This window comes from Camelus ferus, chromosome 10 (genome assembly GCF_009834535.1).
Source record: "Camelus ferus isolate YT-003-E chromosome 10, BCGSAC_Cfer_1.0, whole genome shotgun sequence".
Lineage (NCBI taxonomy): Eukaryota > Metazoa > Chordata > Mammalia > Artiodactyla > Camelidae > Camelus > Camelus ferus.
In genome coordinates this window covers 63,356,299-63,383,897 of record NC_045705.1, presented here as the reverse complement: position 1 = coordinate 63,383,897, position 27,599 = coordinate 63,356,299, and the positions used below count along the sequence as shown (strand labels likewise).

The window sequence follows — 27,599 nt, the reverse complement described above, 5'->3', positions numbered from 1 at the left end:
TTAAAAAGCTCAGGCTCTAAACTCTTCTTAGAAACAATGAACAGTACGTAAATGTAAATTTTAAAAATATGTGCAGTATATTGTATATATGTGTTTATAAGCAATATATTGTACATACATGTGCAGTCAAATTGTATCAATTCTATCCTAATAAAACTGAAAAATGAAAAAAAAAACCTTTTTGTTAAGTGGGCCTTCCATTCTGTTATCCTCTAACAGCCCAGGTCATGGCTCTTGACCTTAATCTTCTAGAAGAGGGCGAACCTGAGTACCTAGACTTTGAGTCTACATTGCCGGATGGGTTTTCCAGAAATGGCTTTAGGACAAGCTCCCTGATTCAGGGTTGCATCATCCAGAAAGGTACCTGAATCTGATTCAGTATTATTTTTTCCAATTTCTGAATTTCTGAACTCTGATTTCCTGCATGCTTCAGTTTACTTAACTTCAGGGAAATTCCCAGACGCTTAAAACACCAGCTGTTCAATGACAACATCACTTAACCTATTCTTTCCCAATCCCCATCTATGCCTCCTGTCCCATGATTTTTCTTTATTATAATCAGCTTTGTGTAAACCATTTTGAGCTCTGCTTTTTCTCATAACATCATTTCATATTCACATTCCAGCAACAAATTTATCGATTTTAAAGACCACGCTGTATTCCTTCATATGCCCTGTCCTACATTTTCAGCTTGTGTTTCTGCCAGGGCTGACGGCCTTGGGCAAGCCCTGGCCTTCTCTGGGCCTCTCACCTCTTTACCTGTAAAACACAGTGATTTGGAAACTCTAAAGTCCTTTCTAAGCCTTAACATTCCACATGCCTCTGATTTCCCAGTTGTGGAATCCTAAATCGTAACCCTAATAATCCCTAGAAAGGAAAGGGAGATTCAGCATGTGCTGAGAACTCACAATGAGGCGAAAAGGCTCTGAGGAAGAAATGGGTACAGAAAGTGACACTTCTCCTTTCCAGTAAAACACCACCTGAGGCCTGGGGAACTAGGGTGAACTAGGGTGAACTAGGTTCCTTTGTTTGTGGTCCAGGCCGAGCACCCAGCCACACTAGGAAATAGGGGGAGGGGTGCTCTCCCTCCCTTACCCTGTAGTAAAGCCCTAAGGCCTTCCCCTCCCCTCATGACAAAGCACTTTTGGAGTCCAAGCCCAGCCCCTGTGGACCAGTCGTGTGCTGAGTCACGGTGGGGCAGCAGTTCACCACGTCCCCCGCCTCTGCCCCCCTCCAGCTCTCGGGATGAGCCAGTATCCTCCAGAAACAACAGGCCTGGCTCTTCTCTTGCCTGGGGCTCCTCCCTGCCGCTGAGGCGGCTGTTCTGGGAGGCCAGCCAAACTCCCCACCTCCTCAGTCACGAGGAGCTGGGGCTGGAAGGGAGGGGGAAGTGGAATCCTGCTCAACAAAGGTCCAAAGACCGGGCCAGAGCTTCAGAAGAACCTAGAGGCTTGGCAGTTCTGACACCCCAGGTACCAAGAAAGTGTGGAACAGACCCAAGCAAACACACACACACTAGCACAAGATTTCCCTTTCATTCCTCCCAGCCAACCTCCCCCAGTGACCTTCTACATCCTAAGCTGTCCCAGTTTTGCTGTGATGCAGCTGCATGTGTTTAACAAAGCAGGGAGCCAAGGAACTTCCTGTCTGTAACACAACTTACTTCCGGTGGGTCCAACTTCATGCTGGCTCCGTCCACCTCGATATCCAGTCCTGGGGGACCTGAAACTCAGCACATCCAGTATGAAACCAGGCTGGCCTCCTTCAGCAGCCTTTGCCCCCAAACTGCATTTCCTCCTATGTTCCCATTCTCAGTGAAGGCAGCAGCAACCCAGCTGCTCCAGCCAGAAAGTTGGGGGCTCTCTTGCTCACTTCCTACCCCTTACCAACCTCCCCCTCTCCCAACACTAATCAGCTACCTCAGCCCACCTGTTCTGTCGTCCCCATATCTCTCAGATCTGCTTTCTATCTCCTCTGCTCAACGAGAACTAGGGCTGCTACCTCCCAACAGGTACTCAGCCCTCTTTCCTGACTTTAATCCATCCTCCACATACAATCATGCATCCATCGATACATTCAACAAATACTGCACACCAATGCACCAAGTTACAAGCATCTTACAAAATGTTTGAAGTGCAGGATAGAGAAGACAGAACCCATGCCTGCCTTCCGGGATCTTACATATACAGTAACAGGGAAGACAATCCAAAAGTGATTTATAGGTCTACAATACACAGTTATACATATGAATATACATTGTATGGTATGGTTATTAATCTTCACTACTTAAAAGCTACAAATATCAACTCAAAGTTCATCATTTGTATTTTAACTTTGTTTATGGTATCTTTTGTCTTATGGCTTTTCATTTTTGTTTTTGTATGATTTCATTTATATGAAACTCTAGAACATGCAACGTTACCTGGTCAACATTGAAAAATATCAGAAGAGTGGTTGTCTTGGGGGATCCAGGGGAAATCCACTGGAAAGGGATACAAAGGATCTTTCTGGGGTAATGGAAGTGTTCTGCATTTTGTTTCAGCTGTATTCAAGTGTCAAAATGTATTTAATTAAATACCTAAAATTCTGCATTTTATTTAATTATACCTTAATTTTAAAAAATTAAATCACTCATTCTTACAAAGAAAAGAATAGTTTTGTCTGTTTTTTACCTACTTGATTCCAGTCAGCTTCATATTCCAATAACTGTATTCATAATTTTTTTTCTAGATATGCCTCTCAAAGATTTAACTTCATGTATTTTCAATTTTTCAAGCTTTTGTAGGACCACATCCTTTATTCTTTTTCCCTGAGTGCTCTGTCCAACTGAAAGGACTTACTAGAAACTACCTTAATCCATTCATACATTTTAAACTGTGTGACAGCCATGTCCTTGACTTGGTCATTACCCTGAGGATTCATCTTAATCAGCCTTTGTTACTCCAAGGATTTCTCGATTTTCTCGATTTCTCGACTTTCTCTGAAAGTCTGGGGAATTTTGGATTCATGATTTTCCTCTTCATTCCCACTTGCAAAGAGGCCAATTCTGTTCTAAGTTCAACTCTTTCTTGTAATCAAATGCTCCTGATAGTCAAGGCACTCTAGTAACATTCCACTTTGCCATCTTGTTATGTTTTAGAGCTCTTTCAGGAATTGTAGTGTCATTGATTTTCTCTCCTTTGGCAGATTCTTTATTTTCTGAAGATTTTGGCTTTTTTCTTTGGTGCAGTTCTATAGCTGGTCCTTCCTGCTCCACCATCATCTCATGGAGGCTGGGGGTGGGGTCGGGGGCCCCTCTGGCTCCCTCACAGCCCAAGAGTCTCCTGCCCTCCTTGTCGGTGAACCAGTCAGCCACCCAGATTTTCATCTTTAAGTGGTTAAATCTGCCAGTTGGCTTCTCCAAGGCTTTTGACAGCCTCAGAAGAACACTCCCTATCCCAAAATTCTAAAAGATAATCTTCTATATATACTCTTCTAATAACTTTATAGGGTTATTTTTTTAAAGGCTTGGATGTTTAATCCATCTGGAACGTATTTTGAAACAGAGTGAGTCATTTTTCCCCACATGACTATCAATTGTTTCAACAACTCTTGTTGAACCCATTTTTTCTCTCCTAATTTGAAATGCCAATTTAGCATCTACCAAGTTCCCATTATGGGGGTAGGGCCGTGTAGTTGCATTGATCTACTCCTCTCTTCCTGTGCCCATACCAACTGCTTTACAGTACTTCGTAGGACTTTCTCTTTTAATATCAGGGAGGGCAAATCTGTCCTCATAACCATTTTTCCCCCAAGTTTTATCAGCTCTTCTGCACACTCTTCCACATAAACTTTAGAATCATTTGTCAGGATTCCAAAAGACCACTGAGTTTCATAGAAATTGCTTTGAATGTATAGGTTTGTTTGGGGAGAACTGATATCTTTATAAAACTGACACTGGCCATCTAAAAACATGGTGACTTCAGTTATGCAAGTTTTCTTTTCGGTCCAGCAGTAAACATTTAAAGTTTTCTTCACATGTTTCCCATGAACTTTATTCCTAGGTACTTTAAGCTTTTGCTGCAAATATAAGTGCAAATTTTTTTTTCTTTCATTAGGTTTTCTAACTGGTTTTTACTGTTATATAGGAAAATTTTGCATCTGGTGACTTTGTCTCTCAACCTAATAGTTTTTCTAAAGGTTTCTGAGAACAAAACTCACATGGGATTTCTCAGGCTAGAAATCCTTTAGTGTTTCACTTCCATGTCGGTCCAGGATAAAATTTAACCCCTTTTTTACTGCACACAACCCTTCCTGACCTTGCCCCTATACTATCCTTCCAGTCCTCTCCAAGATGGACTTCACGTTCCAGGCCAACACATTTTCTTACAGTGCCTTGGACAGGCCATGCACTTCCACCCCTTACACCTTTGTATATGCTGCTGTCTCTGCTTGGAATTCTCTCCTCCGTTTCACCTTCCTTTTTACTTTTCCTTCAGCCTTAGCTAAAGGGTCACTTTCTTCGGAAGCCTTCCCTGACCTGTATCCCAGACTGGGTAAGGTGCCCCTTGTCTGTGTTCTCCCACCCTCCTTCTTTTTACTTCACTATGCTAGAGTATGTAGCTCTTGCCCCATTAAAGTTTTTTCTCCCTTAAAGTAATGCACATTCATTTTGAAATGAATCAAGACCCAGACATGAGAAGTCGCCGTAATTCCCTCAGCAACTTGTTTTAATATTTTAGTAAAATTCCTTTTAAAAAAAAGTTTTTAAGGTTTGGAAGTACAGGTACACGTTTGTGAACATACTGAAAAGGGTCCTGGGTAGGTCTTCTACGTACTGAAGGACCTGGCTAAGAAAAGGGAACCTCAAGGTCAGCAGACTAGGGGTAGGCGCTGGGCCTAGCTCCTGTTTGCCACCGGCGAATTCACATCCACTCAGTGCCGGGTACACAGCTGCAAGCCACATGCAGTGCCCCCGCCCCTTCAGGGTCCCGCCATCTGTCGCGCACATTCAGCGCCATCAGATTCCCTCCAACGACAACCCCGGGAGTGGCTCCCTACAGGGCCTCCTCAGCCTGAGGCTCCTGGGACTGGGGCCCGATAAAAGAGACCTTTTCAAAATGGCCTCGCAGCATCGTTTCCAGATCCCAGAGCCTTCTTCCCTCTTTCCTAGCCCCCAGGCCTCTGAGTTTTAAGCTACGGCGATTTTCTCAGAACCCATGAGGCTCAATCCCACAACTCCCTCGGGAAGGCAGTTTCCGCGTCTCTCGGGAAACACAGCCCGCCCAGCCTTTGTTGTAGAAACTGCACGAGGAGCCATGTTTGCTTTCAGCAAAAGGCGGACAGGGTGGCCAGAGCCTGAACGGGCAGCCGACCCGCGACCGGCCGTGGGCCCCACCCCGCCTGCATTTGGCCGCTTCCTAAGCTTTGCGGAAGAGAAAGCGAGCCCTTTCCCAGGCTCTGACTCACTCGGCCTCCCAGGGCCCATGTTCCCCCTCCAGGTTCCGTATTTGCAATACGAGGTAATCGCCTCGGGGTGCGGGAACTGCTGCTTTACCGCTCATTTTAAACGAGCCCTTGGCCAATAGTCTCGGGGTGCCCCTTGGGGCCGTCGAATAGCCCCGACGTCCCAGGGGCCAGGGGCAGTTTCCCATCGGTTCCAAGGCCCAGGAGGCCACTGGGGTCTAAGCTCTGAGCTAGGTTTCCCGCCCCCGATCACGTCTTCGGTCCATCCCACGCGCCGCGCCCCAAGCTCCGGGATCTAGCCGCGGCCCCTTCCCCGCCCCTCCCTCCCCCCACCTCCCCAGCGGGACGGGGGGGCCGCGCGCCCACCGAAAGGGGCGGGGCCCTGAGCGGCGGGCGGCGTGATTGGCCGCGGCGGACCTGACGCCCGCTCCGCTATAAGAATCGGGCGACGGCCACCTGCGCCACAGTCTTCGCGGAGAGTCGCCGCGGTTTCCTGCTTCAACAGTGCTTGGACGGAACCCGGCGCTCGTCCCCCGCCCCGGCCGGCCACTCAGAGCCAGCCCTCGCCACCTCTTCACAGCGCCCTCCGACCGCCCCAAGGTCCCCGCCGCCGCTCCAGCGCCGCGCAGCCGCCGCCGCCGCCACCGCCACCGCCTCTTCTCAGCCGCCCGCCATGACGACCGCGTACACCTCGCAGGTGCGCCAGAACTACCACCAGGACTCGGAGGCTGCCATCAACCGCCAGATCAACCTGGAGCTGTACGCCTCCTACGTCTACCTGTCCATGGTGAGTGCCAGCGGGCCCGCGAGCAGCGGGCGCGGCCTCCCTGGGCGGCGGGGCGGGGGTGTGGCTACCGGGAGGGCCCTCCCGCCTCCCGCCTCCCGCCTCCCGCCTCCGGCCTCCCGCCTCCGGCCTCCGTGCGCCCTTCTGGAAAACGGAGGCTACTCGAGATCCCCCAGGACTTCTGCGCAGAAATCCTGAGCAGGTGGCCTTTCCGACTGCCCCCTAGGAGTGCCACCTTGTATGCCAGGGCCGCCTCGGCGCACCTTTTTTTATTTAAAGCGAGCCTAGTTTCCTCCCGGGGTTGCCACCAGTACAATCCTGCAAGTAGGAAAGTGGATTTTCGCGTTTCCATCCCTTCCTCTGCATCCGATCACGTGGTCCGGAGGGGGCGGAGAGGTCCAGCTCCGGTTTCCCTTCCCCCCCGTATGGCGGTGCCTGCTGGGTAATGGTGTCGAGTGGCAACTATGGGGGCTGGGGCGAAGTGGTTTATCTCGTGGGCCGACCACTCCCGAGCAACCGTCTCCTCCTCTCTGCTCTGCTTATCTCTAAGTCCCACTTGAATTGCAGCAGATCTCTAGATACCTCCCCATGTGCTGACACAAAGTTGTCTTAGTCAACCGTCTTTGTGCCTGGGTACTTAATTCTTTATCCTTTTTGTGTCAAAGAGTTGTGGCCCAACTGAACCCTTAGTTCTTGGGTAAGGTCCACCAGCAGTTTTGAGGCCAGGCATTTTTCCATGCAGTAATCGGTGGAATCCGGTTTCCAAAATACTGGTTTTAAGCGGTGTGGCGGGAGTCTTAGAATTGTTTTACTGTTGTGCAAATCACCCAAGAATAGACATGTTCCAGATGGGTCTGGAACAGGCCTGGATTTTATGACTGTCATTCCATTTCAGGAACACCTGAATACAGCAAGGGTCTAAAACGGAATCAAATTTTTCTTTCTACTGTTAATATATTTAATTACATTAACATTGCCCACAACTGTCACCTTGCTAGTGGGTTAATTTTAGAAATCCATCGGTCTGCTGTGAGCTGGCAAGCTCATGTTTTAACATGGATTAATCAGGGAGGAGAGGAAGAAGGCCCTAATAGTGCAGGGTAAATACTCCAGCATTCTCTCTTCAACCACATTTGACCCTGACTGTAAGAACTTCACTTTGCACTAATACAGATCCTTCAGATGGTTCATGGTGGAGGCAATTCCCATGGTATTTTAAATGTTCCTTGTATTAAACTTTTAATTTCAAGGACCACGTTTCATTTTTGTGTTTCAGATTAAAAACTGTCTACTGTTGTGTTCAATTCAGGAACACAACCTGCCTCCCAGTCTCCTTAGGCCCAGACCCCTTCTTGCTGGGCTTTAAGAAAGGAAGCCTTGGTGAGCAGATGGCCTTCCTTTAGGAATCCCTAACATGTTCATGTTCCACTTTAAGTCATACTACTTTGACCGTGATGATGTGGCTTTGAAGAACTTTGCCAAATACTTTCTTCACCAATCTCACGAGGAGAGGGAACATGCTGAGAAACTGATGAAGCTGCAGAACCAACGAGGTGGCCGAATCTTCCTTCAGGATATCAAGGTGAATGAAAGGTCCCAGGTTTGTCATGCCTCATCTATCTGTTAGGCCTCAGGTGTCAGAACTCATTGAGAGGAGCAGTTGCCCTTATCAGATGAGGATGCTTTTGTGCTATTTGGGCCTACCACCTTAAGCTAAAGTGGGTAAACAGTAATGGGCAAGGATGTTAAGTTGGAAGCTGTTGTCAAGGGAAACTTGGATGTTCCTTTTGCCAGAGCGCAGTGGTTACACATTGGGTGCTTGCTGATTTGTGACTGAAGTGGTAGAGACTGTAGATACATTGACCTAACATCCTCTCGTGCAGAAACCAGACTATGACGACTGGGAGAATGGGCTGAATGCAATGGAATGTGCGCTACACTTGGAAAAAAGTGTGAATCAGTCACTACTGGAATTGCACAAACTGGCCACTGACAAAAATGACCCCCACGTGAGTATCAGCAGCCTGGGAGTAAATGCAGGAAATATTTGCCTTAGAGGCTGGGAAAGCTTACCGGTAACTTTCTTCTGTATTCTGTTTTCTAGTTGTGTGACTTCCTTGAGACGCATTACCTGAATGAGCAGGTGAAATCCATCAAAGAATTGGGTGACCATGTAACCAACTTGCGCAAGATGGGGGCCCCCGAATCTGGCATGGCGGAGTATCTCTTTGACAAGCACACCCTGGGAAGCAGTGATAATGAGAGCTAAGCCTTAGGCTGGCTTCCTGGAGCCACAGGGGTGACCTCCCTGGTCACCAAGGCAGTGCATGCATGTTTGGGTTACCTTTACCTTTTCTATAAGTTGTACCAAAACATCTACTTAACGTTCTTTCCTTAGTACCATTCCTTCAAATAAAGTAATTTGGTACCCAGCTGTTGTCTTCAAGTTCTTGGGATGGGCTACAAATGTATCTAGACCATCTTTGTTAACTTTGTGAGTGCCACAGCTCAATCACACTAATGAAAATGAAACTTAGGATTTATATTTATTAAATTCCTTAGTTTGGGAAAGATACCAAGGCTTCAGTTTGTTGAATTCAGACAGGATGTAGGACTTATGATTCTGAATTAGGTGTTTTATATTACATGTTTCCAGCAGTTGTTACCTTTCACAGTTTATATGAAACTAGTAATTTTAGTTACCTTTTAAGCTAACCATTTAATTCAGGCTGTCATGGGGACATATTCTTCAGTGTGGACAGCTATATGGCTATGGCTGGATCAGTGTCCTGCTGGTGTACACGCAGGTAGGACCAGGCCGGTGAAGCATCCCCCTTGGAAATGGGCTAGGAATGTGCTTCATCCCTAGTGAGAATTAGAAAGTTTACAACATGAATATGGAAAGATACCTTCATTTCAAAATAAAAATAGCTGCAGTAGGGGGGCAGAGGTAGAATCATCTTAAATGTTAACCAGTGAGTGGTGCTGGGAGACTGCAGAGCCATCTGCATCCTTGCTGGCAACTACATTAACATCCTTCCCTAAATCGGCCATAGTGATTTGTAAGTTTCTGGCCCTAGAAGCAAGACAGGTGGTAGCCCTTTTCAGTTTTCAATACAACGCTCTGTCTGACCACAGAATAACTGCTTGAGATTCTGAGAATAGAAAGTTACACTTCCTAGGTCGTGATTAGGGGTGGGGTAGGGTGTATCTAATTGGTGAGTGTCCAGGAAATCTGGAATAAAAGGAGATACCTAATGGTTTTGGGACAGCTTTGGGTCTAAGGAAGCAAGAAGAGCTCATTTAAATTGGGAAGTTTTGGTGAGGCCCCCAAAGCAGTCAGGTAACTCAAGGGACCTGGATGCCCCCACCTTACCATCTGCCAGTTCCCAGGGATGCGGTACCCTTCCCAGGAGTGCTTCAGGACCACCGTCAAGGGCTTAGGGCTGTGCTCGTGCGATCTCCCTACTAAGCCTGGGCAGTAAGTTGAGTTCTTGGGCTACAGCCTCGAGCCCTCAGTTCTGCCCCATGTTTCTGTGTCAGCCACCCCTGCTAAAAGTGAGCTGAGCCCATTGGCAACATCAGCCCACCTAAGCCTGGCCTGGTGGTCCTTCAACATCACTCCTGTCAGTGCAACCTCATCTTACACCTGGGTCCCAGAGAAGCCTTGGTGATGTCAGGCTCTTGGGTAGAATAAGCAAAAGTCCCCGACACTTCCCTAGGGCCCTTGCTGTGGCAGCCAGCTGTGTGCCCCAAGCCAGTGCTGGGCAGAGGCCCAGGATGCTCCGGCAGCCATAGTACGAGAATTGTGAAAGAAAGGTAGGCTTCAGAGCAAGGAAGCTGGTGGGGGCCACCCATGGGGGCTGGGGGTTCAGTGGCCCTGGTTTGGGTGGAGGACAGACCTGTTTTCCAAGGCCCAGTAGGGGTCTCCATGATCTTCAAGGATAGTGTGTAGGTTGCTTGTTGATTGTTCCAGATGTGGTTCTCTGAGATGTTCAGGGGCCTCTGACATATCTGTCAAGTTAAACTCAACAGTTTTCCTCCTCACGTGACCCACTTCTGGGTTCTCGGTCAAGGCCTCAGCACTCTCTGGGAGCAATTCAAAACTCTTCTTGGTCCTGGGAGTCGCAGGCTGAAGGCTTTGGTCTTTGACAGTGTCATCTATGCCTGAGACCCTGCGAAGACTTGCTGACTGTCCAGGTGGGAAGACCATAGGGGTGTGGCTGAGGGGTGTCTGTGGGGCACTGTGGTAACCTGACCACCCATAGAGTCCCACAGACTTGAAGGCATCCTCCTCCTTAATCTTCCAGGCCTTGCCATCTTCCTGGTCACTAGAACCATGTTCGGCTCCCCCGAGGTTCTTGGACTGGCCCTCATGGAGAAGGGCCTCTTTCTTGGGCCAGAGTAGTTTGGTCTTTGAGTTTGTCCTGGGGGGCTGGCGGTCGTGAGATTGCAGCCCTAGGAAGCGGCCAATGATGCCCTTGTGAGCACCGTCCTCCTCCTCCTTCTCTGGGTCTGGCTGAAACTCCATATCTGCCTTACCCAGACTGGAAAGAAGCAAGAGACTCAGGGGTTAGTGGAGGGATGAAGGCTGGAAGCCTGGCTTGACTTCTTAACCCCCTCGTCTCCCTCCTGCTGGCCCAAGGCCAAGAATGCACAGCCTCCCTCTGTTCCCCAGGTACAGATGGTCATGTGAGGCCCAGAAGGGACTCTGGGTAAGCCAGGGATTTGTGGTTCCAAGTGGGGAGCAGCATCCACACCCAAGGAGAGAGGTCTGGCTTCCTGGGAGCCCAGGGTCTTTCCTCTGCCAGAGAAAGCCTATCTGCCCCAGAGTGTGGCCTGCCCTCGCCCGTGTCCAAATTCTCCCTGTGCTTCAAGGCCCAGCCCCAGGTCCAACTGCAGGCCACCTCTCAGGCAGCCAAAACTGATCTCTGGTCTATACTCTGTCTCTTCCCAGGGATCCAGGACTTTGTACCTTGTATTCAGAGCTTGAGCCTTTGGTTTGAACTCCCTCACTAGATTGTGCGTTTCTTGGCAGCGAAGTCTATGTGTTGTCATTCTCTGTTATCCACCCTCCCCAGCTGCTGGACTGCAAACCAGGTAGAACTCAGAGGCGACCTCCAAAAATGTTTCTGACTTAAGCAAGCCTCCATCCTTGATCATTTGATCACTTACCCAAACCTTCCACACACCAGTTAGAGACTAGCTAATTCTAATTACGGCTTACTCAGTTCTTAAAAAGAGAACAGTCGGGGAGGGTATAGCTCAAGTGGTAGAGTGCATGCCTGGCATGCACAAGGTCCTGGTTCAATCCCCAGTACCTCCTCCAAAAAATAAATAAATAAATAAACCTAAGTACCTCCCTCCCCCAACCAAAAAAAAGAGAACAGTGCTTTTAATACTGTGGAAGAAAACCTTGATGGTACGGACCCTGACATGCAGCAAACATTCTCTCGAGGCCTCACCACTCTGTCACCCTGGGGAGAGAGGGCTACAGCTTGAAAGGGATGCTGACCAGATCAGGACCCACAGGGGGAAGCTTGGCTGCTGAGGCCTGTGCACTGCAGTAAGAAGTCTACTCAGCAGGTACCTGTGATGGCCCAGCCTCCTGCTCCCTTGCCCAGGGGACCCCATCCACTCCCCATCCAAACATCCCAGCTTATCAGAAAACAGTTCTGAACCAGAGCCAGGAACCAGGCCCTGACACCCCAGCTGCACCACTAATCACTGACTGCCCTCGAGTAAGTCCCTTCTCTCTCTGAGCCTCAGTCTCCAACTCTGGTCACAGGGGACTTAGATTGGAGGTACCAAAGGGCCTTCATAGCCTTAAGAGTCTTCACACAGTACAAGGTAAGGGTTGAGGGTGTGGTGTTGGAACTAGACATACCTGGCCCACGTGTGCTGCTCACTAGCTATGTGACCTTGGGTTGGGCAACTGACTTAATCTCTCTGAACTGGACTTAATTATCTGAAAACTGGAGATAACAAACCAAGGTTATTGGGAGGAAAAAAAATAGCTGAAAAAATATATAAAGAGCTTAATATAACGTCCAGCCCTGACTAGGCACCCACTATGCATGAACTAGTGCTATTACAAGGTCTTGGGCAGGCCCTTGCCCTTGGAGTTTTCTACCCACCAAAGTGGTTCCCTGGCACTTCCTACCTGATGTTGAAGGTGGATCCAAAAAAGGAGGGTCGGCGAGACTGGGCAGAGGCAGCTGTGTAGGGGGGATGTGGTTCTGGCTCGTTCCAGTACATGTCCCGCTCCATGGGGGGCAGGTCCTGGTGCATCTCATCTACAGCCAACAGGGACACCTGGTCATCAGGGACAGAAGGAGAAGTCCAACAGAAAGGTCAGCCTGAGCAGGAGGGTGCATTTGCCAGGTGGCTTGGAGAGCTCATTTCCCTCTCTCTGGGCCTCAGATTCCCTGCTTGTGAAACGGGGAGACTGACGCCTGCCTGCAGCCTCAAAATTCAGGCTGAGAATCCTGTGAGTGAATAGGCCAGGGGCAATTCACTGTGGGGTCCTCCCTACGGAACTGTGGGGTCCCCCTCCCCGGGTCTAGTTTGGGGAGGGTCCATGGGGACAGGCTTTCTTCCTCCCTTCATACCTGCAAGCTCCTGTCCACAATCCAGTTGGTCTCAAAGTCATCATCATCCTCTCCAAATGGGTTGATGAGCTGCTCTGCCACCTTGATAGGGTAGGTGAGGCTCTGGAAATCCTCAGATGGAACCCCTCATAGCCTTGCTCCACTTCTTAAACCTTGGCTCCTGCATTTCCACCCCTCTGACCCCCTCAACAATGCCCTTCCCTCCTGATCAGTGTCTCTGAAGCCACTGCGTATGGACCCTCCTCTCATGGCTGGCCACGACCCTCTGGGCCACGCCCACAGCCGGCTTTGTCCCCGGAGAGGCTTACCTTCAGCCAACCGGCATAGAAAAAGAACTGCAGGAACGTGAAGAGGGGCACAACAAGGTCCATTTCGTGGCCGGGGTAGGCTTTGGCTGGGTTCAGAAACTGCCGCCCAATCAGGCAAGCCAGGAAGAAGCTGTAGACCGCCACGGTCACCACCTGGGAGGGAAAAGAGACGGTGGCAGATATGGGCTGGGTGGGGAACCTGGGGTCAGGAAGGTCCCTAGGTTGGGGGCACAGGCCTTGCTCTGACTTGCACACTCGCGTGACTTTGGGTCAATGCGGTCTCCTCTTTCTTTTTCTTTCTTTTTTTCTTTTTTTGGGGGGATGGGGATGGGGGAGATAATTCAATTGATTATTTATTTATTTGTTTGTTTGTTTATTTATTTATTTATAATGGAGGTACTGGGGATTGAACCCTCCCCACTCTGTGGTCTCCTCTTTAAAATGAGATAATCACACTGCCTCCACTACCTGGACAGGCAGGGGCTGGACACTTTGAACTTGGCACTAGAGCAAACCTGCAAAGTCCAGACCCGACTCCCAGGGTGAGCCTCTTCTTCAGCCTCTAAATGAGCCCTTCCCATCATAGGCTGCTTCCTGAGTCCTCCTAGCCTCAACTTCCCAAAGGGGCTGCTTCACCAGCCTAGTCCTCACCTGAGTGTACACCAGCGGGACACTGATCCAGTCGTAGGCATACAGGTGTCCACACTGACTACGCAAGGTGTTCATTTCCTAGGGGGGCAGGAGGGAGGATTGGGTTTTTGACCACCACCTGCTCTCCTGGGCTCCCCTCACCAGCTCTTCCAGGTCTGGTGCTCATGGTCCAGCCCTGGCTTTGTGGTCATGGCATCTCACTTAACTACTCTGTGCCTCAGCCTCCTCATCTATCAAAAAGGAACCAAGATCTCAGAGGCTCAACTTAGAGAGGGGATGGGAGAGAAATTGGAAAGGGGCCACCTTGGGCTATGGAAGTCTGTTGGAAAAGATCCTATAGTCCCCAGGCAGGCTCTGGGAAGACCCTCAAGGACTCAAGCCTTCTCTTTGGAGGAAACCTTGTTCCACGTGGGACACGACCCTCCCCGCTCCGCAGCAGCGTCATCTGGGTAGGGGGCTCACGTTGAGCAGGCTCTGGAGCAGGACAGGGTCCCGGATTCGACCTTCAATCCAGGCCTTTGTTGACAGGTTGGCAAACCATACCCAGGGCATCCAGAACGAGTTGTGTGGCAAGCTCAGTTTTTCCAAGTGTTTGTGTTCCAAAGGGGTCATAAAGCCTGCGGGGTAGAGTGGAGAAGGCAGAGGGTAGGGGAGCCTGCAGAAGGGGTGGCTGGCCCTGCAGGGCCCAGAGTTCAGGCCCGAGTCCATGCGGAGCCCACAGGGACATCAGAGCTCCTTTGCCATCCTCTTTCTTTCACCAAATAACCGCTGAGTGTCTACTCTGTGCTGCTCTGGGCTGAGCATGCGAGAGGGATCTTATTAACCAGGATCAGGCAAGGCCAGAGGTTGCTGTATAGACCGAGGTTGCTAATGTGCAGACTGGAAACCGGAGAACAGGAACGCGGAGGGCAGAGAGAGGTAGACCCGAGTTCCTCACCAGTTCCCAAAGCCGCACTCTGGCCCTCAACCCTCACTCTTCCCTCATCCCTCAAGAGTCCTTAGCCTTGTCTCAAAGCCCTATCACCCAAAGGTCGGTTCCTGGCCTCTTCCCACCTTCAGACCCCTGACTCCGCCCCGCCCAATTCAGGCTTCTAGGTCTCCACCCGACCCGGCTCCTGGCCCCACCCAATCCTCTGCACAGGGGCCCCTGGCTCTCCCCCCCGCCCCCGCCCCCGCCCCCGTCGGCCTATGGCCCCGCCCGCTGCCCCGCCCGGCCCCGCCCACCTGCTTTCACCAGGTGTTGGGGACTGGGAAAACGCTTGTAGACCGCGGCGCTGACGCTGCGCAGGATGAGCACGTTGCCCAGATTGGCGTAGCGCATGAGCGTGCGCCGCAGCAGCCGGCCTTTCTCGTCCTTGCCCTCGACGAAGCTCGACACGAGGTTCATGAGGCGGTCGGGCCACGGCAGGTTCTCGTACTGGTTCCACCAGCGGGTCACGACCAGCGTCACGTAGAAGCCTGGGCAGGAGGGGGAGGGGGGCGAGGGGCGAAGGCCCAGGCTGCGGCCAGAGCCCAGCGAGGGCGACGCCTCGGTGTCTCCGTCTTTCTAATGGGGATGTCAGGCGCTCGGGATGGGGAGACCATCAGACCCTCGCATGAAGGAGCAAGCCTCGAGTTTTCTCTCTGGGGGCCCCACTGCCTTACCCAGGAATCCGCCAGACCCCTCCCTTCCTGCGCAAGGCTCCAGGGACGACTATCATGTCAGTGCTGCCCTTAGAAAGTGGGGTGCAGAAAGCTAACAGCACGACGTCCTTCCTGACGTCTAACTTCAGTCCCTCTGGCTTCAGGCTCCTCATGTCCCTCAACTACCAAGAGACACTGACATGCCACTGGCCTTGCCCAGATAGCTTCCCCTGATCCTGCCTGTCTGGAGCCTGGAGCAGCCACCCGGACCCCAACACGCAGAAGGGGGAGCTCACCCAGCACGAAGGAAATAGGGATGAGCTGGATGTAGCCATCACAATACAGAGTCAGCTTCTCAAAAATCACCTGCTGTTCGTCAGTGAGGGCCATCCTGGGGGGTGGAGTCAGGGTGGATAAAGATGTGAAGACACTGGGAGGAGATGACTCGAGACTGGTCCCGTCCAGCCTGGCCCAGCGTAGGAGTGTGGCTGCCTGACCTCCCCACTGTTCCTTTCACTGGTCCACCTCCGGACCCTCCTGTGGCCTGAGCCAGGTCCCACTCCTTCTCTGGCAGCCCTAAAACCCCAGTGAGTCCTCTTCTCCATGCCTGGAGGAGACCCCCTCAGAAGGTTTCCAAGGTAGTCCGGCTGAAGGAGTCAGTTTTAGGCACCACTGACCCTTTTAAAGAATTCAAAAGACAGTTGTTTGAAAACAGGTTGAAAATAGAATGTTTGGTCAGGAAAGATGAATAGGCAGAGCGCAGAGGGCTTTTATAACAATGAAACTCTTCTGTAAACACTGTGACGGTGGCTATATGTCTGTACACATTGTCCAAACCCACAGAATGTACACCAAGGGTGAACCCTGGTGTCAGCTATGGACTTTGGATGATAATGGTGTGTCAGTGTGGGTTCACTTATTATCACAAATGTCCCACTCTGCAGTGGGATGTTGATGGGGGGGGCTGTGTGTGCGCGGTAGAAGGGGTGGGGTACTGCGGACTCTCTGTATCTTCAGTTCTATTTTGCTATGAACCTAAAACTGCTCTAAAAAATAACATCTAATTTTTTAAGTGTGTGGGTTCCCTAGTAACAACCAAAGGAAACCAATGTGCTTTGTTGTCAGAATCATCATTATAAACTGAAGAATCTCATGTATTTAATATTTTTCAATTCATTGTCATCATGAATGCTTTTTCCATTTCAAGTGCTATCATATATTCTGTGGTTATATATGTTTTATATTTTATTGTTTAAATAAACATTTTAATTAGAAAAAAAAAAAGTGTGGTCTGGACCTGCGAGACTATGTGGGATTCAGGAAAACAGGCTGAGTGGGACCAGGTAAGGCCTGGGTTCCAAGGCTCCTCCCTGGGTTGGAGGAAAGGGTGTTTGAGATGCTTCTGACCTGCCTTGAGCTGCTCTCCCCACCTGCCTCCTCTTCTCTCCTCCCCAGTCTCCAGGGCTTGGCCACAAGCTCAGCTCAGCCCTATAGGTCTCTGTGCAACGGCCCTCCTGGATGGCTGGGGGCCCCGGAATTTCCCCTGGTACCTGTAAATGAAGCGGATGATGTAGTAGCAGAGCAGGAAGATGAGGAACTCGCCATAGAGCAGCTTGTAGATGCTGCCCCGCCAGCACAGCAGCAGGCGGGAGAAGGAGCCAAAACGGGCATTAGCCACTTGGCTTGAGTAGGTGACAGTCATGGCCAGGCACTGGGCTGTGGCGGATGGGCCTGGGTCCTGGTGGACAGATGAGAGGATACTGATGGGGGTGGGAAGGGACAGGGACCTTGGTCAGAGTCTGTCCAGGACTCATAAGTGACTTTAGCTGGGACCCTTCCCTGCTCTGGGCCTCAGTTCTCCTATCTGGATACTGGGAGGGGAATGGGGTGACCTCTAAGGAGCCAGGGAAGTGAGCTCAGAAGCTGCCATAGCCTTGGTGTGGAAGACACAGAGAGGTCTGTGCCTTTACATTGTATGACCAAAACAACGACAGTAATGTCCATGCACTAGGCTCCATCCTGTATCCCTGTCCCAAGTGCCCAGAACAAAGCCTGGCCAATGGAGATGTTTACTGAATGGTGGCCCCAGGGCCTTTCCACCTGCTGACCCTCCTTCCTGAGGGATGCTCTTCCTAATCTAGCTGTATGGCTCACTCCCACTTCAGGTCACCTCCTCAGAAAGGTCGTCCCCAACCAACCTACCTGGAAATACCATCCCTGTACCACCAGCACTCTCTTTGCCTTGCCTTACTCGATTTTTCTACGTAGCACTTACTGTGTTATACTTGCAATTATATGTTGCAGGCTATCTTCTTGCTCACTGTCTATTCCCTCTTGAGAATGGAAGACCCTATTGTGTTCTCGGAGGAGGTGCTCAGTAAAAACTTACTGAAGCAATGATTGGCACCCCAGCCTCCCCCAACTCACTCTGATGCAGCCATACTGGCTGTCTCCGTGCCTGGTGAACACTAAGTTCATTCCCACCTAAGGGCCTTTGCACAAACAAGTGCCCTCACACCTGCACATGTGCTATCTGTGGGTATCCATCACACTCATGTCATCCACCCCCAAGGCCCTCAAAAGCCCCAGCCCAGCCTGTAGGTAACCCCTACTCACAGGTGGGGCTCCAGGCTGGTCAGGAGATCTCACAAAAGTTCTGGCTTCAGGACTGGCGGGACCCTCTGGGGTCCTGTAGCCAGTGCCTCAGCTCATACTTAGGGGCTGGCACTGCCCATATGTATCCTAAGCGGTCACTTGACTCCCTAAGCCAAGGCCTCCACAAAGGAGCCTTTGTCTTGGCCCCTCCTCCATAATCTTCCCATAAGCAGCAGGCACCTTGGTCCAGCCAGGGCCCCTCTAATTCCTTCCGGTGAGGGAGGGCGGTTGTGGGGCTGAGAACAGGGCTGGAATTGGGGGCAACCCCCCTCCACCATGGGCCCTGCCGATTCTGCAGTTTCCTTGGGGCCCTAACCGCCAGAGATTGAAGGATCTGTTTCTTGACGTCTTGCAGGGTGAGCTGTGGGGAGGAGGGGCCGGGGCCTTGGGCCTCATCTCCTGGGCCAGGCGCCATCCAGAGGCGCCTCTGCCCAGGCCCTGTGGGTACCCAAAAGAACATTGGACCACAGTCAGAAATCCTGGCTTCTAGTCCTGGCTCTGCCACCTGATGTGGTAACCCTGGGTGGGGCCTCTGCTCATCTCTAGGCTTCAGTGTCCCTCTCTGGAAAAGGATGGCGTTGCATTAGAATTCCATCACCTCAGTAAGATGATGGAATTCTGCCTATACTCGTGAGGAGCTCTGATTGGCTGCTGGTGACATCATCGGTTATTCAGGCTGTGATTGGCTGGCAGAATCCAGTTAGCAGGTCGGCTTAGAGCTACGGAAAGAGGCGGGGGGGGGGGGGGGGGCGGGAACGAGGGGACTGCTGTGTCGGGGCCTGGCCTGGTGCGAGATGACACAGCAGCTCTGAGGTTTATGCCGCTGGCTCCCTCCCAGCCCATGCAGTAGTGGAGTGTGCCCGGGTCCCCAAGGGCAGCTGGTTAATACCTCAGCAACTGATTCCATACATTTTAATACATCAGTCCATACGTGAGAGCCCTTCTAAGCCGCTGGAAGTGATGGGTGTCTAGGACATACCTCCTCTTATTTTAAGTGAAAGCTTGAAGCTACAGTGGCCCTTGGTCTTCAGTGACCATAAGAATGGCCTGGAATGTTTACTAAACATGCAGCTTCTCAAGGTCTTTCTCCAGAGTCTGATTCTGCGACCTGAAGGATGCTGCATTTCTAACGAGCACAGTGGGGATTGTAATGCCAGTGGTCTTTGGACCACACTTTCAGGAAGCCCTGATTTACGATATGATTTGAGCCTTAAAATAAATCCACTCCTTCCCTCCTTCACTCTCCCCTTCCCTAACCCCGCCCCGCCACCTGGGCCCCATACTCCTTAGTGTTTAACAGTGCTGAGATTGCAGGTGATTGTTGTACATATCATTTTGCCTTTATAATTCTCTGCCTGGAAAGAAAAATTATTTCACAACAACATTGGGTGCTTTTCCAATCACAGCAATCAGGCCATTACTATTAGAAGGGAGTCTCTTCAGATCAGAGACCATCTTTCTGACGTATTTGCTGCATCCCAGCCGCCCGTTCTGTGGGAGACATCATTCCCATCACTGTCCTTAGCTGAACTGGGGAAAGGGGCAGGTTCACTTGAGCCTCAGTCTCCTCATCTGTGAAATGGGACAATAATTCTCGGCAGCTGCAAGAGAATGATGGATGAGAAACGTTTTAGTCAACTCTCCAAACCAGTCATTCTCGTGCCTGACTGCCTGTTAACTTTTCCAGGGGAACATGTACAAGCCCCTAGTGCCTCTGCCCCACCGCCCAGATTCAGTTGGTCTGGGTGGAGCCCTGTCGTTGGTATTTGTTCTAGCTCCCCAGGTGAGTCTAATGGAAAGTGTGGGTTGAGGATCACCGCTCTGACGGAATATTTCCCTTTTTTGTATTCCCTCTTTCCCCACCAACACATACCAACACTCAAGAGAGAGCTTTCCATTTAGCAGATGATTAATAAATATATTTTGAAATTAATATTGAAATATATGCCTGGCACCACACCTGGCATGGGGATGCTCACTCTGTGTTAGTTGAAATAAATGAGCCACCTGCCTTTGAGGGGTCACGTTCCTGCCTCCCCTATGATGGCCACTGGAGGGCGCCCTTGAATAGCTGACTTTGGCCTGGAAAGCCTGGTCCGCAGGCAGTCTGTGTGGATGGTGGAACTGGCACTGGATGGCACCTTCATGTCCTTGACTCTGACCAGCAGCTATAAGAACCATGAAAGGGAGACACTGGAGTCCTCTCTGTCTTTCCCTAAACCTCAGATTCCTTGGCAATATCCAGCAGGACCAGCTGACTCTGCTGCCCCAGCCCCCTTCCCTTCCACATGCCCCAGGATATCCCCAGAGACACCCCGTGAGCAAGTGCTCCTGGTCCCACCTGAGGCACACCCCAGGTACAAGTCATGGTCTTTTCCACTGGGTCTTGGTCATGAATATGTTCCCAGCCAGCTAGGCATGACTCAGGTATACAGAAAGGCCACAGCAAACACTGATCCAAGCCATGCTTGGATGAAGGGCCCCAGGATTGACCCCTACAAGGATGGGGCCCAGCCTCGTCAGGGTTGGCCTCTTCTGTTTTCCATTCTGTAAAATAACGAGTCAAAAAACCATTTCCAACTCCAGAACCTGAATCTAATCCGACTTCTGCCTCCAAGAATTCATAGATAGCTAAAAACCAGGGACACACTTAAATAGCTCTATTACAGAGTGGCAGGGCCTAGTAGCTGTGCCAAGTGTATAGAAGTCAAGGAAACCTTTACAGAGATGGGAGAATTTGAGCTGGATCTTGAAGCATGAGTAGGAGTTTGTCTGAGTTGAGAAGGATGGAAGAGCATTACATATCAGGGGAACAGCCCATGAAAAGTCACAGAGACATTACTGAGGGACAGTTCAGTATGGCATTATTATCCACATTTTATAGAGGAGAACCCTGAAGTTCAAAGCCAGTGTTGTCCAAGGTAACATGGCTATAAAGGGCTAGATTGGAACTGGAACCTGGGTCTTCTAATTTTGGAGCCTGTGACTTTTCTACCACCCACCATCACCTCTTCAGGGGTGGTCCGTTTCTGAAGGATGGAGTATTACTTGTTAGGGTAATGGTCTCTGTCAGGGTTAAAGGGAGGTCCAGGGGATAGGGGATGCAGAGAAGAGATTTTGCAATAAAGCCCATGCTCTCGAGCCCTCCAGCAGAGAGCCATCTCTGGGGGCAGGCAGAGCAGAGCCAGGCAGATGGGTGGAGGTTCCAGAAGGCAGAATGATATGACTTTCTCAGCTAGGATCACCATGGCAACAGGAGCATCACAGAGGGCCTGCCACTGTGCCCTTCCAGGCCCTATCTCAGCCGGGCAGAAAGGAGAGGACCCAGCTTGGCTGGGGGGCAGTGGGCAGGTGGCCCTGCGGTGGGCCAGCCAGGCCTGGATGCTGCCTCCAGGCTCTGTGTAGGGCACCTGCCAGCCCACACCCCTCTCTTAGGCCAGTCACAGTACAAACAGGACAGAAGCCAAGGGAGAAAAGAAGAGGTCTTGGCACAGCTGGACAGGGAGGAGAAGGGATACTGCCAGCCCAGGGCCAGGAAGCAAGACAGACTACAACACCTCCACCCTGGGGCCAGGCGGCCCTGAAAGGCCAAACAGAGTCATCATTCAAAGAAATGAACACATAACCTGTGGCTCCTGCAGGAAGACGACAGGGACCAGGAGAGGCAGGGAGAGGCTGGGACACACCCACATCCAGCTTCACCAAGCCCAGTCCTGCCAGTGACAACGGAATAGCATACAATAGGCCAGAGCTGGCCCAAGGGCAGATGCAAAGCGAGAGGATTCACCACAGCCTTGGGGAGAACACTGGCATCTCTGAGTTACCCCGTCCCCATGGACTCTGCCCCCCTGAGGCCAGCCAGGTGAGGCACAGACCCTATCCACAGCCCTCACCCCACCAGCTCCAGACCAGGGCTGAAGGTCAGGGGAGGAGGAAGGGGAGCATCCCAGATTAGGCCTCCCCTAGAGAGCTGCGCTGGGTGTGAGAGGACAGGACGCTGTCACACCTTCACTGCAAGTCAGTAGCCTCAGCTTTCCCAATCTGTAGAATTGGGCACGTAAGCAGTTTCATGTACTGTAGACAAATAAACCAAAGTGTGGAGAAAGAAGGTGACTTGCCTTGCATCACAGAGAATTACATTCAGAGCTGAGGTATAAGCAGGTCCCTGTCTAGGTCAGAGCAGCGTGCCCCTTCACTGTTCCAAAAGGTTCCTGTGGTTCAGTTCCACAAGCAAGCACTAAATGCTGGTTGAGATGAGCACAGTGTTGGGCACTATGGGAGGAAAAGGAGAGAAGAAACAATGGTTTCTCCCATGCCTTGAGCACTTACTGGGTGCCAGGCAGTGCACTAGGTGTTTTCTATAAGTGATCTTATCTCATCATCAGGACTGGGGCTAGAGGAAGTGTTATTCACCTGTTACAGGTGGATGTCAAGCCCAGGGAGACGGTAAGTAACATGCCTAAGTCTCCGCTCAAACCCAAGTCTGCCTGGTCCCAAGCCCTTGCAGTAACAACTGTGTAAGCTGCCTCCTGGCCCTTAGTTACTGACCACAGGGTTGGGGTGGGGATGCCTGACAGGGATGCCCAGGAGGGGATTTCTGTACCGAGTGGGCAGTTGGACCAGGCAGCTTGCTTTGAGTGTCAACTTCCAGGAGAGCCTTCCTTAAGAGGTGGTCAGACCCAAGGGCAGTGGGGGAGGTTGGCACAAGGGGTAAGCCACGTGGGTGACTGTCTGCCGGGCCACAGGACCACCAAGCAAGCCGCCTTGTGTTGCCATGACGGGCCTTTTGCACAGGTTGTCTGGCAACCACAGCTCCAACCCTTCTCCATTCCAGGCCAGGGCTCCAGAGTTAGCAAATAAAACTACAGGACAGTCAGTGACATATGAATTTCTGATAAGCAATGAATAAGGTTTTAGTGTAAACATGTTCTACACTACACAGTCTTTTGGGGGAGGGCATCCAGAAACTCCGGTGTTCTCCGTGCTGGCCCCTCAGCTTCCGTGAATTGCTCCGTCCATCCACCCGCTTCTGCTGCTGACCTCTAGAACCTGGCTGCTCAAACAGCGGCTCAGTGCAACAACATCATTTGGAAGCTTTTTTTAGAAATGCAGACTCTCAGGCCTCCACCCAAGACCTACGTATTTAGAATCTATATTTTAACAGAGGCCCCAGGAGATGTGTGTGCACATGAAAGTGTGAGAGGCTTGCTTCAGATTGTAAGAGGGATACGAGAGATTTAACTGTATTACTGATCAGCCATGTTTATTGTAAACAGGAAAATGTAGAGCAGCAAAAAACCCTAAAATCGCCAAAGGTATCATTTTGGTGTATCTCATGCCAGTCTTTTTTTCCCCTTAATATTGAGGTAAAATTCCTATACTATAAAATTCACCATTTTAATAATTTTAAGTGAAAAATTCAATGCCTTTTAGTTCATTCAACCATTCACCACTATTACACAGTACCTATTATGCAGTCACTTCCATTTACCCTTCTCTACAATCCCTAGCAACCATTAATCTGCTGTCCATCTCTATGGATTGGTCTCTTCTTGGTGTTTTATATAAATGGAATCATGCAGTATTTGTCCTTTTGTGTCTGGCTTCTTTCACTTAGCATGTTTTCAAGATTCATCCATTTTGTAGCATGTGCTAGCACTTCATTCCTTTTTTGAGTTGAATAATATTCAGTTGTATGGATGTACCATGATTTGTTTATTCATTCATCAATTAATGGACATTTGGACTGTTTCCATTCTTTGTCTATTATGTATATTCACACACAAGTTTTTGTTCAAACTTCCATCTTCAATTCTTTTGGGTCTCTACCTAGGAATGGAATTGCTGGGTCGTATAGTAATTCCATGGTTCTATTCAAGGAACTACCAAACTGTTTTCCACAGGGACTGTACAATTTTACACTCCCACCAACACTGTATGAGGGTTCCTATTTCTCTACATCCTCTCCAACACTTTTTATTTTCCTTTTTATTAAAAAAAAAATAAAGCCATTCTAGTGGGAGTGCAGTGGTATCTCACTGTGGTTTTGATTTGCACTTCCTTAATGACAAATGATTGAACATGTCATGTGCCTATTGGTCATTTGTATATTTTCATTGGGAGAAATGTCTATCCAAGTCCTTTGCCCATTTTTTAATTGTTGAGTTGTAAGAGTTCCTTTATTCTGGACACTAGACTCTTGTAAGGTATATACGCCTTATATGATTTACAAATGTTTCCTCCCATTCTGTGGTTGTCTTTTTACCTTCTTGAAAATGTCCTTTGAAGCTTAAAATTTCTTAAATTTTGATGAAGTCTAGCGTATTTTTTTCTCTTGTTGCTTGTGCTTTTGGTGTCATATCTAAGAAATCATTGCCAAATCAAAGATTATAGATATTTACCCTTAAGTTTTCTTCTAAGAGTTTTAAAGCTTTAACTCTTCCATTTAGGTCTTTGATCTATTTTGAATTAATTTTTATGTATGTTGTGAGGTAAAGGTCCAACTTCATTCTTTTGGAATGAAGATATTCAGTTGTCCTAGCACCATTATTTGTAATTAATATTTTTATTTTCCCATATTGAATGATCATAGAACTCTCGTTGAAAATCAAGTGACAATAGATGTATGGGTTTATTTCTGGACTCTCGATTCTATTCCATTAATCTGTGTATCTATACTTACGCCACACTGTTTTGGTGTAGTTCTGTAGAAGTTTTGGAATTAGAAAGTGTGAGTCTCCAACTTTTTCTGTCTCTTCAAGATTGTTTTGTCTATTCAGGGTCCCTTGAAATTTCATATGAATTTTAGGATCAATTTGCCCATTCTTGCAAGAAAATTGCAGGTGGAATTTTGATAGAGGTCGCATTGAATCTATAGATCATTTTACTTTTTGTTTTTACAATATTGTAATTACAATTTTCACTCCATGAGCATAAGAAGCCTTTTCATTTATTTAGTTCTTTAATTTCTTTCAACAATGTTTTGTAGTTTTCAATGTATTTGTTAAATTTATTCCTAAATATTTCACTATTTTTGATACTATTATAAATAGAATTGTTGTATTAACTTAATTTTACGATTTTTCATTGCTAGTATATAAAAATACTGATTTTTGTATGTTGGTCTTATATTCTGCAACTTTGTTCAATTCATTTATTAGCTATAATAGTTCCTGTGTGGATTCTTTAAGAATTCTCACACGTAAGATCACGCTATCTGTGAACAAAGATTGTTTCACTATTTCTTTTCCAATTTCGATACCATTTAACACTTTTTTTTTCCTTGCCCTGGCTAAAACTTCCAGTAAAATGTTGAATAGAAGTGGCAAGATCAGACATTCTTGTATTACTTCTTATCTTAGGAGGAAAGCTTTCAGTCTTTCACCATTAAGTATGATATTAACTTTGGATTTTCACAGATGTCCTTTATCAAGCTGAGGAAGTTCCCTTCTAGTCCTAGTTTTATGAGTGTTTTTATCATGAAAATGTGTTAGGCGTTTTTTTCTCCAACTTTTTTATTGTGGTCAAATACGTACAACATAAAATCTAACACATTAACCATTCCTAAGTGTACAGTTCAGTGGTATTAAATATACTTATAATGTTGTACAACCGTCACAACTATCCATCTCTAAAACACTTGTCATCTTGTAAAACAGAAACTCTATACCCATTAAACAATAACTCCTCACTCCCCCAACCCCTGGCAACCACTATTCTACTTTGTCTCTGTGATTTTGGCTACACTAAGTATTTCATAACAAGTAGAATCATACAGTATTTGTCTTTTTGTGACTGGCTTATTTAACAGCATAATATCCTCCAGGTTCATTCATAAGAGTGTTGGGTTTTATCGAATTATTTTTCTGCATGAATTGAGATGATAATGTGGTTGTTTTTCTTAATTCCTTTAATATTAATATGATATATTGCATTGATTAATTTTTGTATGTTGAACCACCCTTGCATTCCTGGGATAAATCTCATTTGACCATAAAACATGATCCTTTTAGTATGTTTCTGGATTCAATTTTTTAGTATTTTGGGGCTATTTAGGGGTAGGAGGAGAGGGGTTATTATGGGATTATATGAACTCATGTGTGTGAAACTTTTGAAAATTGTAAAAGCACTATAGAATTTAATGAATCTGTCATTCAATAAAAAATAAAAAAGGGAAAATTTTCTGAGGACATTTGTATCTATGTTCATAAGGGACATTGACCTATAAATTTCTTTCCTTATGATGTCTTTGACTTTAGTATCAAAGTAACATTGGCATTATAGAATAAATTAGGAAGTACACCTCTATTTTTTGGAAGAGTTTGAGAAGGATTGGTGTTAATTCTTTTTTTAAATGTTTGAGAGAATTCACCAATGAAGCAGTCTAGTCCTAGGCTTTTCTTTATTGGACTTTCTTTTTCAGTTACCAATTCAATCTCTTGTTATAGATCTATTCAGATTTTTATTTCTTCTTGAGTCAGTTTTAGTAGTTTGTATGTTTCTAGGAATTTGTCTTTTTCATCTAGGTTATCTGATTTGTTGATAAAAAATTATTCATAGCATATTCTTATAATCCTCTTTATATTAATAAGATTGATAGTAATGTCCCTCCATTCATTCCTGATTTTAGTAATTTGAGTCCCTTTTTTCCCCCTTGGTCTAACTAAAGTTTCATCAATTTTGTTGCTCTTTTTCAAAGAAGCAATTTTTGTTTTCACTGATTCTCTCTGTTGTTTCTCTGTTCTGTATTTTCTTTATTTCCACTCTAATATTTATTATTTTCTTCCTTCTGGTCACTTTGGGTTTACTTTTTTCTTCTCTTTCTAGTTTCTTAAGTTAGAAACTTAGGACAAGACTTGAGTAACTGGTATGAGGTTGGAGACTCCATAGCCATCTTGCTCCCAAGAGGGAGCACCAATCTGAGAATACAATCAAGCCAGGATGAGGACAAGAAAGACACTGGATCTGGAGGACAGTACTTAGCCCCTAAATCAGTCCATGTCTGAAGCAAGTTCTGCTCAGACACTCAAGTTACATGAGTCAATAGATTTTCTTTGGGCTTATTAAAAAAAAGAGATCTTTCTTCTTTTTAATATAAGTGTTTTCAGCTAGAAGTTTTCTTCTGAAAACTGCTTTTACTGCATCTCATAAGTTTTGGTATGCTGAGTTTTCATCTTCATTTATCCCACCTAATTCCCCTCATGAATTTTTTTTTTATTCATTGTGCATTTGAGCGTATTGTTTAATTTCCACATGTATTCAAATTTTCAGTTTTCCTTTTTATTAATTTCTAGTTTCATTTCATTGTGGTCAGAGAAGATACTTCATATGAGTTCAGTATTTTTTAACTTATTGAGACTTGTTTTGTGGTTTAAGTATGGTCTCTCCTGAGGAATGTTTCTTGTGCACTTGAGAAGAATGTGTTTTCTGCTGTTTTGGTGTGGAGTTAGGTCTAGTGGGTTTATAGTGTTGTTCAAGTCTTCTATTTCCTTGTTTATCTTTTGTGTAGTACACTTGATCCTT

The 27,599-nt window shown here is 48.0% G+C and overlaps 2 protein-coding genes across 3 annotated transcripts; one reads left to right on the top strand and one right to left on the bottom strand.

Annotated features, from left to right (window-relative positions):
* The first annotated feature begins 5,879 nt into the window (after nt 1-5,879).
* On the top strand, nt 5,880-8,661 carry FTH1 (ferritin heavy chain 1). Of its 2 annotated transcripts, none has more exons than XM_032489584.1 (4): nt 5,880-6,232; nt 7,665-7,811; nt 8,113-8,238; nt 8,334-8,661. In XM_032489584.1, exons 1-4 carry the CDS (start codon nt 6,119-6,121, stop codon nt 8,496-8,498), a joined length of 552 nt encoding a protein of 183 aa, XP_032345475.1. In that variant the 5' UTR covers nt 5,880-6,118; the 3' UTR covers nt 8,499-8,661. The 2 variants fall into 2 exon arrangements, with proteins under 2 accessions (XP_032345475.1, XP_032345474.1); XM_032489583.1 differs by having other exon boundaries at nt 5,891-6,232; nt 7,665-7,829.
* Nucleotides 8,662-10,034: 1,373 nt separating this feature from the next.
* Nucleotides 10,035-17,124, bottom strand: BEST1 (bestrophin 1). The gene is made up of 9 exons (XM_032489582.1): nt 16,973-17,124; nt 15,719-15,813; nt 15,024-15,257; nt 14,262-14,416; nt 13,800-13,877; nt 13,149-13,301; nt 12,841-12,921; nt 12,393-12,544; nt 10,035-10,776 (listed from the first exon to the last, which is right to left on the bottom strand). The coding sequence occupies exons 1-9, from the start codon at nt 17,122-17,124 to the stop codon at nt 10,101-10,103; spliced, it is 1,776 nt and encodes a 591-aa protein (XP_032345473.1). The 3' UTR covers nt 10,035-10,100.
* Nucleotides 17,125-27,599: the final 10,475 nt, after the last annotated feature.

Excerpts from the sequence above, each read along its gene's own strand:
- BEST1 (XM_032489582.1), bottom strand. The coding sequence starts at position 17,124 with ATGACTGTCACCTACTCAAGCCAAGTGGCTAATGCCCGTTTTGGCTCC. Across the intron at positions 13,302-13,799 it reads TCCCGCTGGTGTACACTCAG|GTGGTGACCGTGGCGGTCTA; the intron begins GTGAGGACTAGG and ends TTTCCCTCCCAG. Across the intron at positions 12,545-12,840 it reads TTGTGGACAGGAGCTTGCAG|GTGTCCCTGTTGGCTGTAGA; the intron begins GTATGAAGGGAG and ends CCTGATGACCAG.
- FTH1 (XM_032489583.1), top strand. The coding sequence starts at position 6,119 with ATGACGACCGCGTACACCTCGCAGGTGCGCCAGAACTACCACCAGGAC. Across the intron at positions 6,233-7,664 it reads CCTACGTCTACCTGTCCATG|TCATACTACTTTGACCGTGA; the intron begins GTGAGTGCCAGC and ends TTCCACTTTAAG. Across the intron at positions 7,830-8,112 it reads AGGTGAATGAAAGGTCCCAG|AAACCAGACTATGACGACTG; the intron begins GTTTGTCATGCC and ends CCTCTCGTGCAG.